This window comes from Ostrea edulis, chromosome 4 (genome assembly GCF_947568905.1).
Source record: "Ostrea edulis chromosome 4, xbOstEdul1.1, whole genome shotgun sequence".
NCBI classification, from domain to species: domain Eukaryota; kingdom Metazoa; phylum Mollusca; class Bivalvia; order Ostreida; family Ostreidae; genus Ostrea; species Ostrea edulis.
The window spans coordinates 7,479,162-7,492,529 of record NC_079167.1 but is presented as its reverse complement, the minus strand read 5'-3'; the positions used below and the strand labels follow the sequence as shown (position 1 = coordinate 7,492,529).

At 34.7% G+C, this 13,368-nt stretch overlaps 1 protein-coding gene across 2 annotated transcripts in view; it reads left to right on the top strand.

Moving 5' to 3' along the window:
• The window catches only part of LOC125668227 (DNA-dependent protein kinase catalytic subunit-like), a 114,076-nt gene that overhangs the window by 39,531 nt on the left and 61,177 nt on the right, over nucleotides 1-13,368 (top strand). For both annotated transcript variants that reach the window (XM_056161798.1, XM_056161799.1), the window contains 19 exons: nucleotides 1,196-1,320; nucleotides 1,413-1,507; nucleotides 2,489-2,591; nucleotides 3,556-3,680; nucleotides 5,650-5,719; nucleotides 7,034-7,209; nucleotides 7,517-7,664; nucleotides 8,273-8,351; nucleotides 8,485-8,607; nucleotides 8,840-8,934; nucleotides 9,212-9,386; nucleotides 9,509-9,616; nucleotides 9,692-9,939; nucleotides 10,147-10,273; nucleotides 10,356-10,448; nucleotides 10,763-10,827; nucleotides 11,032-11,134; nucleotides 11,501-11,628; nucleotides 12,223-12,430. In XM_056161798.1, coding sequence (XP_056017773.1) covers nucleotides 1,196-1,320; nucleotides 1,413-1,507; nucleotides 2,489-2,591; nucleotides 3,556-3,680; nucleotides 5,650-5,719; nucleotides 7,034-7,209; nucleotides 7,517-7,664; nucleotides 8,273-8,351; nucleotides 8,485-8,607; nucleotides 8,840-8,934; nucleotides 9,212-9,386; nucleotides 9,509-9,616; nucleotides 9,692-9,939; nucleotides 10,147-10,273; nucleotides 10,356-10,448; nucleotides 10,763-10,827; nucleotides 11,032-11,134; nucleotides 11,501-11,628; nucleotides 12,223-12,430 — 2,394 coding nt within the window. The remainder of the gene's footprint in view (nucleotides 1-1,195; nucleotides 1,321-1,412; nucleotides 1,508-2,488; nucleotides 2,592-3,555; nucleotides 3,681-5,649; nucleotides 5,720-7,033; nucleotides 7,210-7,516; nucleotides 7,665-8,272; nucleotides 8,352-8,484; nucleotides 8,608-8,839; nucleotides 8,935-9,211; nucleotides 9,387-9,508; nucleotides 9,617-9,691; nucleotides 9,940-10,146; nucleotides 10,274-10,355; nucleotides 10,449-10,762; nucleotides 10,828-11,031; nucleotides 11,135-11,500; nucleotides 11,629-12,222; nucleotides 12,431-13,368) is intronic.

The window sequence follows — 13,368 nt, the reverse complement described above, 5'->3', positions numbered from 1 at the left end:
TAGATGCCTCATGACCAGGTCTTTCATTTGGTACCAAGACTATTGAGAATGACCTTGGATTTTCACCTACTTTTCAAAAACTAAAACCTGGGCTATGTTGTTTGAACCAAGGGGGATAGAGCTTTGATATCTCACATGTAGATAACTCATGACCAGGCCATTCTTTTTGGTACCAAGACTTGGAACCTATTGACCTTGAACTTTGACCTACTTTTCAAAAACTTCAACCTTGGTATATCTTTTGAGTAAATTTTGACATAAGTAGAGTCATCTTCACAGTGAGCTATGTCGTATTCTGACAACTCTTGTTAAGGATGTCTTTTCAGAGTTACAGGACTTTGATTGTCGAAATCATAGAAATTTCTTGCATATCCTGCAATAACTCAAGAGTTTATTTTTATGGAACCATGTGAAATTTGATTGCAATAAATGAATATTATACCATGGTTGTTTGTTATGCTATTGTAATTGGAGATTTGGGGGGATATAGTTGTCAGTCTGTTCATTTGTCTGTTGGTTTGTCCTCAAAAACTTTAACCTTGGTCCATAACTTTAGAATGGTTGGAGATGAGGCTTTCATATTTCACATGTTTTTTGCTTTTGACCTTTCTTTAGGAAGCAAAAGTTTTAACCTCCTGACCTTGGAGATTGACCTACTTTTGAAAAACTTTAACCTTGGCCATAACTTTTGAACAATTTGTGCCAGTGGTTTCATATATCACAAGTGTATTCCTTGTGACAAGACCTTTCTTTTTTTGACCTAATGACCTTGACTGTGGAGTTTGACCATACAGGGGCATATTGTTTCACAAACACATTTTCTAATGTCAAGAGTCATGAATTGTTTGATATACGTCAATGAAACGTTAATGAAATAGCCAGAAACAGCCCCACCAGAAAGTTGTAGGGGTTAAACTAATGCCTTCTTGTCCATCAACAGCGGAGTTATGGGACTTTGTATGATATAACTCGATGATGATTTAATGGCATTACTTTAGGATCATAGTAAGAGCTCAATGGGTCTCACCATGTCTGTGTATTCATCAACAATGTTTTGTGTGCTTATACTAGTATTCTGTTGTAATGTGCTTTGGATGGCAGTAGTTTGTAAAGTGACTTACCACTACACACTAATTGTCTTTTTTTTTTATTGTTTAAAAAGGTGGAAATTAAATGCAGATTTGCCTTTTTGCAGATAGAGAAGAGTCCTATCAATGCTAAATCATTGCTCAAGAGATTGTACAGCTATGCACTTCATCCAGGGGCTTTCAAGAGGCTGGGAGCAGCACTGGCGTTTAATAACATTTACACTGTCTTCAGGTTAGTGTTGGAGACTCAAATTTTGTATATGTGCAAAACAACATACAGATTTGAAATGTTTGAGTCAACTTGAAGTTTAATTTATGTTCCAGAGAGGACAATGCCATGGTGAATTTGTACAGTTTCCAGATTTTGGTACATTTTGTAGAGAGTTTGGCCATTGCTCATGAGGATGAGTTATCAATGGGTAGGCAGTCTTTATAAAGTACAGTAAAACTCTGATATAGCGAATTTCTCGGGATCCTCTATAAAAATTTGCTATAAGCGTAATTCGTTATACGTTTGTAGCGAATTCATAATTCAAATATAACGAATTCGTTATAAAACTGATTTGTTCTACATGTATAACAGTTATATAAGAAAGCAGCAATTGATATACTTGCGTTTGTATTGTCTTTAAGAGAAATGAAGCCTATATATTTTCGAGAAGTAATATTTTTATATGAGAAATATACACATTGATTTATATATGATAATTTATCTTGATGGATTATTAAGTCATGCAAGAACATGTCGAGAGAGAAATGTCAACACAATTTTGCGCAATACATATACATGTAGAGTCTATTGCAATTGTCATTTAATTGTTGTTTTACACAAATAAAGGAGTGTACGATAAAATAAATGCAATCAAACTTCAAATTTAATTAACGAGAATAGTACACAATACCGACAATATATTTCCTAAATGTATGTGTAAGTATCATTTTGCATTTAGAACTTTTTTTGGAAAAAAAACAACCCAGAAATTTTGTAATAAGTGTGAATCCTTTATGTCAATGGAAAACGATTGTTAAAATCACAAAGAGTTTAAAATGAAAAAAAAAAAAAAAATTCGTTATAAAAGGTGATTTTTTCGTTCATTGTTAATTCAAGGGGAATAGGAATTTACTTCGTTATATCCGTAAATTCGCTATATCCGTGTTCGTTATAGACGCAGATTTTTAAATAGAATATATAAAGAATTTGCCGGGGAAATCGTTTTCACTTCGCTATAGCCGTGATTTCACTATATCCGTGTTCGCTATATTCGAGTTTTACTTGTATTGTTCTTAGTGATTCTTGTTCATTTTCTAATCTATCTGTCAGTGATAAGTCATGTGATAAACCATCAGTTTCAATAATTCATGAAAGAAATCGCCATGTTTTGATCTGCTATTTTCATCAGGCACTCAGACCCAATGCAAGATGGTACTTGAGCACATGGAGAGAATCATCCAAGTGAAGGCCAAAGTTTTAAGCAAGGAGGACAAGAATAGAACAGAACCAAAGTAAGAGGGATATTTTTATTACAGAAATCTCCCCACCTCACTGCCTGCACGGGTGTAGTATACACATGCTGTAATGAACTGTTGTAGACAATGGAGTGTTGTATAAACATGTTGTGATGAACTTTTTGTTGTAGACAATGGACTTTCTGTTGTAGACAATGAACTTTCTGTTGTAGACAATGAACTTTCTGTTGTAGACAATGAACTCTCTGTTGTAGACAATGAATTTTCTGTGTGACAATGGACTTTCTGTTGTAGACAATGAACTTTCTGTTGTAGACAATGAACTCTCTGTTGTAGACAATGAATTTTCTGTGTAGACAATGGACTTTCTGTTGTAGACAATGAACTCTCTGTTGTAGACAATGACTTTTCTGTAGTAGACAATGGACTTTCTGTTGTAGACAATGAACTTTCTGTTGTAGACAATGAATTTTCTGTGTAGACAATGGACTTTCTGTTGTAGACAATGAACTCTCTGTTGTAAATAATGGACTTTCTGTTGTAGACAATGGACTTTCTGTTGTAGACAATGAATTCTCTGTTGTAGACAATGGACTTTCTGTTGTAGACCATGAACTTTCTATTGTTGACAATGAACTTTCTGTTGTAGACAATGAATTTTTTGTGTAGACCATGAACTTTCTGTTGTAGATAATGGACTTTCTGTTGTAGACAATGGACTTTCTGTTGTAGACCATGAACTTTCTATTGTAGACAATGGACTTTCTGTTGCAGACCATGAATTTTCTGTGTAGACCATGAACTTTCTGTTGTAGACTATGGACTTTCTGTTGTAGACATAAACTTTCTGTGTAGACAATAAATTTTCTGTTGTAGACAATGGACTTTCTGTTGTAGACAATGAACTTCCTGTTGTAGACCATGAATTTTCTGTGTAGACAATGGACTTTCTGTTGTAGACAATGAACTTTCTGTGTAGACAATGAACTTTCTGTTGTAGACAATGGAGTGTTGTGAAGTTGGACATAGCTGTCCGCTGGCTGATGAGACAGTGTGGGCGGCCCCAGACCGAGTGTAGACACATCTGTATGAAACTAGTCCACCAGTTAGCTCCTTGTATCACAGGTAAAGAAATGTTTATTTTCATAGGTATGGTTGCTTAATTTCTGGGCAAATTTTGTTGGATAGATAGTGAATTTTCAGTGGATTTATAATGATTTTCATCAAACTTAATCATGTATGTACAGCTTTGAGGGTGAAATCTAAGGTCATTATCAGTGATTATTTATCACACATGTAATTATAGTGTCATACTTCATATACAATTTAATGTCTGTGATGCATGTACTTGTATGCAATGTTTTAATCACTATGATCTATTAACATTAATTTTCAGTATATCCTGGTAAATAGATGTCAACCATTACATCATTATCAAAATGTGGGGCATGTGGATTTATTTGTTATTTTTGGAACTATTGGATTTTGTTAATGTGGGTGTTCAGTCAATTGATATGATTATGTCAAGTTATGAGTTGAATTAGTAAATGGCTTATAAATATGAATCTCTCATGTCAGTTCTATGTACAGTCAAAACTGCCATAGCGACCCACTGTATTAAGCGACTCACTGTCGTATGTGACCATAAAAAGTTCCCCCCAAGACGTTACTCTATATATTTTACCTGTATTTAACGACCACCTGTCTGACGCGACCAACGACCATGATTTTTACAAACTTTTCGTGTATTTTCACGAAATTTTACCTCTATTTAACGACTGCATTTTTCAATTACAACGTGATTACTACTTTCGATTTCGGTTGAGCCGACTATTCTGGGAATTATCGCCCCTAACACTTTCGTTTTAATACGCACAGTTTGGCGGTGATGTTGTTTAGTCGGCCATCTGAATAAATTATTATACCCAAGCTGTCAACATGCAGTGTCATGTGTGGTTAATTAATAAAACCCAAGTTGTTGTTTATTTAACAAAATCAAGGATCAGGGAATCAAGGCCGGTGTATTTGAAGGTGTGAATTTCGACAAACTTTAAGAAGTGTCGAGTAGGCTAGATCGGAAATTGAAAATCTATCACTTGTTATACCATTATGTTCAACAGAGTGAAAAATTTGTCCGATTGTGATATAAATCAGGTAAATATTATGCTTAGGACTGCAATTTTAAACGGAGTATTCGCAGGTTTCCTGCATGAGATACTCGAGGTTTCCAGAATAATGACCGGAACTAGCGGCTAACTTCGACATGTCCCGAGTATTTGACACGTCCGAGTTCAAGAAAGTTGCCTGCATTAGTTCTAAGCTTAAAAGATTTGCTGTGCATGTACAATGGATATTGTAATTTATTTAATGTTTCTCAAATTGAGTAACATATTTCCAGCATGTATTGTACAAAAGGAGACGCAACACTTCACCATTTGCTTTCTTACCACAAGCATTGCGTTTTTTAGTTACACTGTACAAGTAGGCTATACATAAATATCCTTTACAACAAAGTGTTTAAGTTTTAGAAAATTTACATGCAGTTTATAAATAAGTTAATATAAATCTTGTGTAAATGTGTAATATGAAATGCATGCAAAGTTTATCATTCTTAAATAGATTAAATGTAATTTTTGATTAATAATAAATTATGATACAATACATTGTATTCTAGATTTTTAACTACAGTGTATTAATAATTTTATTTTACAACTATTAAAACCGTACTTGATATTCTTAATGATAAATTCCAAATACATGTAGTCATTTTCTCCATTGTACAAATTATTTGCGAAATTTTATCCATTAACTGCGAAAAATAGGCAACCTGTATTAAGAGACCACCTGTCATATGTGACCTTTTTTCCATTCTCCGTTGGACGGTCTCTTAATACAGGTTTGACTGTATTTCTAAATCATTTTTACTTTTTATTGATGTTTATAGATTAATAAAGACCTACATATAGTATATTTTTGAAAGTAAACTCAAGTCTTACTAGTATGTATTTCTTATTAAATGCATGTAGATCTATAATCATGTTTAGTATGGGAAAAAAGTTTTGTTTAGTCAGATATGACATTCTTGCATTTTCAGGAATAAAGACCACCAAGGATTATTTCCAGACATTTTATAAGAGTGAGACGGCAGCTTATTTCATTACCAGGTCAGTGAAAATGCTGCAGTCATTGTCTTTGGGACTCCTCGGGGTTAGGACATTCACAATTTGTCCACCAAAGATTTGAATTAACTCTGAAGTCTGCATTATTACTAACAATGTGAAGTCTGCATTATTACTACACAATGTGTATTCTGGGCGGTAGTAATTGTATTTTGTTAGCTAACTGAAGATGTGTATTCTGGGCGGTAGTAATTGTATTTTGTTAGCTAACTGAAGGTGTGCATTCTGGGTAGTAGTAATTGTATTTTGTTAGCTAACTGAAGGTGTGCATTCTGGGTAGTAGTAATTGTATTTTGTTAGCTAACTGAAGGTGTGCATTCTGGGTAGTAGTAATTGTATTTTGTTAGCTAACTGAAGATGTGTATTCTGGTCGGTAGTAATTGTATTTTGTTAGCTAACTGAAGGTGTGTATTCTGGGTAGTAGTAATTGTATTTTGTTAGCTAACTGAAGGTGTGTATTCTGGGTAGTAGTAATTGTATTTTATTAGCTAACTGAAGGTTTGTATTCTGGGCAGTAGTAATTGTATTTTGTTAGCTAACTGAAGGTTTGTATTCTGGGCAGTAGTAATTGTATTTTGTTAGCTAACTGAAGATGTGTATTCTGGGCAGTAGTAATTGTATTTTGTTAGCTAACTGAAGGTTTGTATTCTGGGCAGTAGTAATTGTATTTTGTTAGCTAACTGAAGGTGTGTATTCTGGGTAGTAGTAATTGTATTTTGTTAGCTAACTGAAGATGTGTATTCTGGGTGGTAGTAATTGTATTTTGTTAGCTAACTGAAGATGTGTATTCTGGGTAGTAGTAATTGTATTTTGTTAGCTAACTGAAGGTGTGTATTCTGGGTAGTAGTAATTGTATTTTGTTAGCTAACTGAAGATGTGTATTCTGGGTGGTAGTAATTGTATTTTGTTAGCTAACTGAAGGTTTGTATTCTGGGCAGTAGTAATTGTATTTTGTTAGCTAACTGAAGGTGTGTATTCTGGGCAGTAGTAATTGTATTTTGTTAGCTAACTGAAGGTGGTGTTTATAGATTTGTTAGCTAACTGAAGGTAGTGTTTATAGATTTGTTAGCTAACTGAAGGTGGTGTTTATAGATTTGTTAGCTAACTGAAGGTGTGTATTCTGGGCAGTAGTAATTGTATTTTGTTAGCTAACTGAAGGTGGTGTTTATAGATTTGTTAGCTAACTGAAGGTAGTGTTTATAGATTTGTTAGCTAACTGAAGGTGGAGTTTATAGATTTGTTAGCTAACTGAAGGTGGTGTTTATAGATTTGTTAGCTAACTGAAGGTGGTGTTTATAGATTTGAGGGCAGACAACAGAAGTACGGAATACTGTCTTGTCCAGAGATGACCACTGTGGATTCCTCATTCTCTGTACAGAATGCAGTGTCCTGGTTTGACCATTACCTTGCTGTTCTGGACTGCTACATCTGGACGTTTGGAGAAAATTTATTGACTCCAAATAACATTTTCATAGGTTTGCATATTTATTTGTAAATTCAATATTGTAATTCTACTTTCACTATGTTTAAGTTCATCCTGTCATTATATATATATATATATATATTATTACATATATTTGTTCATTTAAAAAACTACTTTTAGCTCACCTGAGCCAAATGATGTCAATCACCAGGTGAAGGTTTTTACAGTAATCCTATAGGCCTCTTGTGTAAATTGCTAGTTGCATAAAATTCTGGAAAAAAAGATTTGAATATACATGTATATTACACCATATTAATTGAATTACATTCTGATACGAAATTATTTCATTGTTATGAAAGAGGGGAAAAATCAGAGTAAGCTACCCCAGGCAATGAAGCACTTTCTGAGTCAGATCGCAATGAAAAACATGGAGGAAGTAGCGGGAATGTTTGCACAGGAACCACTGGTTAATGTGTACACTCCCAAAGAGAGGGATGAATACAACAGGTAAATCAAGTTTGTATGACCTGTAGATACCGGTGCAAATCACAGTCCCAGAAATGTTTGTATGACCTGTAGATACCGGTGCAAATTACAGTCCCAGAAATGTTTGTATGACCTGTAGATACCGGTGCAAATCACAGTCCCAGAAATGTTTGTATGACCTGTAGATACCGGTATGTGCAAAGTACAGTCCCAGAAATGTTTGTATGACCTGTAGATACCGGTATGTGCAAAGTACAGTCCCAGAAATGTTTGTATGACCTGTAGATACCGGTGCAAATTACAGTCCCAGGAATGTTTGTATGACCTGTAGATACCGGTATGTGCAAAGTACAGTCCCAGAAATGTTTGTATGACCTGTAGATACCGTAAATCTTATACCGTATGTTTACCTCAGAAAATAAATATACACATATGACATTTGGTTAAAAAAAAACCCACCCCAAAACCTGAAATTAATGTTTATAAATTAAGAAACTGGAATTATTTGCAGACTTTGATAAATAAATGAAAGTTTTAGAATCTTATTTGCCAGAACAGTTGTAGGAAATGTTGGATTGTGTAAGATTGAATGTGTATACTGTAATGAACTGCATCTGTATATACTGTAGAATTAAGTGTACAGCTGTGATAAGAACATTAGATTTCCTCTGTGTCCTGGTAGCTAGGAGTGCAACTACAATAAAGAAGGTAATGTTAATTTTATAAGATGAATATTTCGTAAAAGTGTTTTAAATGATTAATATTTGCTTGGTCAGAAAATGTATCTCTGCATGATGATCATTGATGTTGCATTTTTTCAGTTGAAATCTGTTTGTTGTAGTTGTTGCCGTCTGGAGATGTGAGGAAGGACCTGTGGAGCCTGATTTGCATATGTGTAGTGCAACCATCAAATGTTGGATTTAATTTAGGAGATGTAGAGATAATAAAAAATCTACCCACAGAGGTAAGAGCTAAATGCTAAAGCATCAAGGGCCGATGTTTTTATCCAGAGGCTGTCTTGAAATCTGTGTATTGTGTACATCTGTGTTTCCATAGAGAACTACAGTTCTGCATCTAGGATTGAGTCTATCGAGATGTGTGTGCATAGGGAACCCCAAGGTTTTTTGTTAACTGTTTACAAAACATCTCATTTTTTGTATTGAATCATTGCATCATATCGTCTTGATATTTTTTAGCTTGAAAACTTGCTCAAAGTATTTTATGCAAAGCTGCCATCAGACGTCCTGCAGGAGATGGCTAAGGAGTTTGGATTACTCCTAAGAGGAGACAGGTACAAATGTGTTTTACAGTAAAACTTATTTATAATGAACACACTAATAATGAATTGACTGTTATAACAAAATGATTAGATAAAAATAACAAGTTGCACCCATTTTGAAGTGAAATGTCTAGTACTTTCCTTATCTGTATTTTACTGTATCTGTATTTTCTGCAATGTGCATATAATTTCAACCATCACATTCTCTTTAGGCATGCACATGAAATACACAAAATTCATGCATAATGTTGAAGACTGTGATTTACCTTGCTTTTCACTGATTTAACAGAGACTTGTTGGGCTTTCTGAACAAGCCTCTGGATGACCCCTCGACAGACCATGTCTTCTTACAACAGTTGGTTTCTGGATACCAGTTACTGCAGAAAGTGGAGCTCCTAGGTAAAGTCATCAGAGGAAATACGCTACCTGATCTAGCCATCCCAACCTTCAATTTTGTCTTCAGTGTAAGAATTTACATGTAGTTTGTAGTCATTGGTGAACACAGTTTACCTTAGTCAATATCAGTTTAATACATTTAACAGGGAAGAGATTTCTGGATTCAATGTGTTGATTCTGAATATTTCAGAGCGTAGTCTGTGTGGAGGGAAGAACTAAACGAGCATTGACCCTGTCCCCAACAGCACACGTTACAGCATCTAAACTATTGGAGTTGTTCTTCTGTTTGGGTGGCTCAGTAAGTAGAGTTTTCACTTGAGGGGTTTTCCCACACCACAGGACATCGGATAAATGTTGTTGTGTTTATTTTTAGATCCCCAAGGTCATAGCTGGGATTTTGGACCAGTCTGTGATAGAGGGATCAGCCAAAGGCTACTCACAATGTCACGGGGAACTCGTATTTACGGCCTTCAAGTCCATTTTTTCAGTACACCTGGCCAGGTCCATGAACGAGGCTGTCGCTGATCTTTGTCGTTACGCTGAGAAGCAGAGTTATCGAGTGATGAGCATTCTGGTTTCTGTGGTAGATACGGTTTCCAAGGACAAAAATCTGAGAAAACAGTAAATGTCACCTGTAGATAACTTTCTAGAAAATTCTCTAGTTTTTGCTATTATCAAATACAGTGCCCATGAATTGTATGGCCTGTATTGTTTGACAATGACGAAATTGTATGTTTCTTTTGTTTTGTATTTTGAAGAAAATATTCTATAAAGTATATGTATGTTTGAACATATGTATGATTGTTGGATTAATTTTAATTTTGATAGAATTGATCAGAGTGTCGTGACATCTGTGGTAGAGCAGTGGAAATCCATTTCTAAGTGGTGCATAACAACAGATCTACATAGTATGGCTATGCTGTTGCTGACTAAACTGGTTCTCTTGGACAGCAAGGTACGTGTATCAGATATTCACTAAGCTTAAAGTTGCAGTTTTCACCTGTTGTTCTGATGAAGCATTTAAGGTTTGATTGTAGGTTGTGACAGACAGCAGCAGTGATCACTTCCCTGAAGTGTTTGATACCTATCTCAAGATGTTAACAGAAAACAAGACCACATTGTCTGTCAAGGTAAGAACAGATGTATTTGCTCTACACAGGTAGATATCCATTGACACTATGACAGGGTGGGAACTTACAATTTTTACTTTTATGTCAAAATTTGTTAGTGTTTAGAATGATATCATTCGGACTTGTATGATAGAATACATCGTCTTTCACAATTTGATAGAGGTTTCAGAAATCTGTAATCTTAGACGTTTGCAGAAATGAGTATTTAATCCTGTGTTCTGCTGATCATATTGAGGGCATGTGTTTTATGTCAAAGTCAGGACTATTGATCTTTTGGAATGAATTTTTATCCTGGTTTTACTTCTGATTTACAGTGCAGAGTCCTTGAACTGTTGCCATTCTTTGCCACACTTGAAGAATCACACATAAAAAAGTTAAAGTAAGAATGACATACATGTATGCATATGTAATACTAGCTTCATTCTTGGTTGATGTCAATGTATATACTTTAAAAAAACTTAACCCGAGAAGACTTACAAATAGTATTAGATGGAGATGGATACACAAGTACAAGGGTTGCTTCATTCAGTCTGCTACAGCAATTTAATGGAATATGTGGATGATTCACGATGATTTTATGCAGGCGTAGCTTAGACAGACTTGTGGCTGACCATTTCCCTGTGAAGAGCACTGACCTTCCAGAATCCAGTCCACATTTCAAAGATTACACAGCTGCAATAGACAGGGTATGATAACAATGATAAACCAATGATATAAACAAAACTGAAAATAGAAATTAATAAACCAATAATACATGTATTAACAAAACTGAAAATAGATAATAATGAACCAATATTATAAACAAAACTGAAAATAGATTCCTCGCTCAGCAGATATGAGCCGTCAGTATCTGGTTGGTTATGTGAGTTGGATATGTGTAGAAAGTTTGAGTTCTGAAAAGTCCTAGAAAATGGAACTGTTGTTTTAATTAGCTGACGATAATTTGGAACAGCAGTTTGAAGCAGTAACATATTGTACATGTATTTGAGATGTCACATAATGTTTTTTATAAATACTGCAATTGAACATAGTTAATTAACATTGATTATTAGTTGCTGACGAGCATGGAATTATCTGGGAGTGAGATGTTGTTGGAACTCCTGATCAGCATCTTCTGTAGAGAGTCAAAGCATGTATATGAGACCAAGATACAGGAGTCTATCAACAGATTCACCAAAAGGTACAACTATCAGAGAAATGTCATTTTAGAGAATTAGGAATTTTTGTCCCATGTTATCGGGAGAGCAAGGGGACATTAAATCTCATTTGCTAGTCACTTCCTTCATCTGTTGGTCCATCTTAAAAACTTAACCATGACTGGAGGTTATAAAACTTTTTTGAGCATGTTTTCATACTCATACTCAAACTCTTTGCTCTAAATCGTACTTATACTCAAAAGTGAAGGTTATTAAAACTTTTGTAGAATCATTCTCACACTCAAATGGAGTATGTGCTCAACATTTTTCGAGTATGCTTTGAAGCTTGTTCAGAGTTGTACTCAAAACAAACATGGCTGAGTTTGAGTATGAGTATGGTAAAAGTTTTATAACCTCCAGGCCTGGTCCATAACTATGCAAGTAATTTTATTTGAGGTTTTGTATATGAAATGTATATATTTGGTAATGATAACCTTCAGTAGATACCAAAATGTACTATCTACCCCACTAACACCACCACATGCAAACATAAAAACCTTAAAAGGAAGACCATAATGTTTTGATTTGACTTGTTAGCAAGCTGCGTAGATCTTGATTTTGACATGGAATAATTCCAGGATTCCAGTATCTAAGCAGAAATCCGTGGTAGATGTGACATACAAAATTTTCTGTCAGGAGAAACTTTATTCGGCGGAGGTCAGGAGGACCACAATAGAGAAGGTGACCCTCCCCATCCTCAGGCTCGTCCACAAGACGGCCTTACTGGAGTTTTTTAATGACCACATGAGTGATCTCAGAACAACACTGGAGGCCAAAGTAGCAAAGGTCAGTATAATTTGCAGAAAGCTAAAGGACTAGGTATGGTATTGGCTTGATTTGATCCTATAAGATGCCGGTTTTTTTAAGCTTTCAGTAGTATTCAGTAGTTTACTATGATTTGATGAAGAGTGTATGCACAGCTTTCTAATGTACATATATGGTACATGTTCTTATGGAAAAGTGCTACATAACATCATCAATGTATGACTCTTTATGAATTTTTAAACTTTTGATGAAAGTCATTTTTACCAGGTTACTTTCTGCAAACATTGAGCACATTGGAGAATATTATATATATTACTTCTACACCTATATGTCTCAAAGATATATCAGTTGTAGAAAAATAAATCATGTTCTCCAATGGACTAGATGCTTTTGAAATGAAAAACATTCAATAAGTTCCTGTTTTCTGAAAAAGATATTGGGAGTTGACACCAGTTTACAAGAGATGGCACAAATATCCTCATGGGTTTGTCACCTAAGAATTGAAGTTTGAAAAAAAAAATAATTTGCATCCCAAGATTTGACATGATTTTCACAATTTTGAAGGGCTAAAAACTCTTTGGGATTTTACTGTTACATGTAATTTCATTCATATATTTGTACGCACAGATAAGATAAGATAAGTTTATTCCAATTTTGGGCCCAGAGGGCATAACATTAAGACATTTTATAAAGAAGGAAATTCAAAAAAGAAAGAAAGTTTACAACATTAACTACAGGTTACAGAGACTGCAAACTGCGTGTGGATGCAGCATGTTGGGGAAACAAGTACATACATATATGAATTGCTAATCATGTATATATACAAGTAGATGGACAGTATCAGTATTATACCAATATATGAATAATAAACTATAATGATTTTTGCAGTTTTAAAGCATGTACAATGAATGTTGATTTTGAAATAAAGATCACTGATGGTTTAATTTGATGAGAGTAAA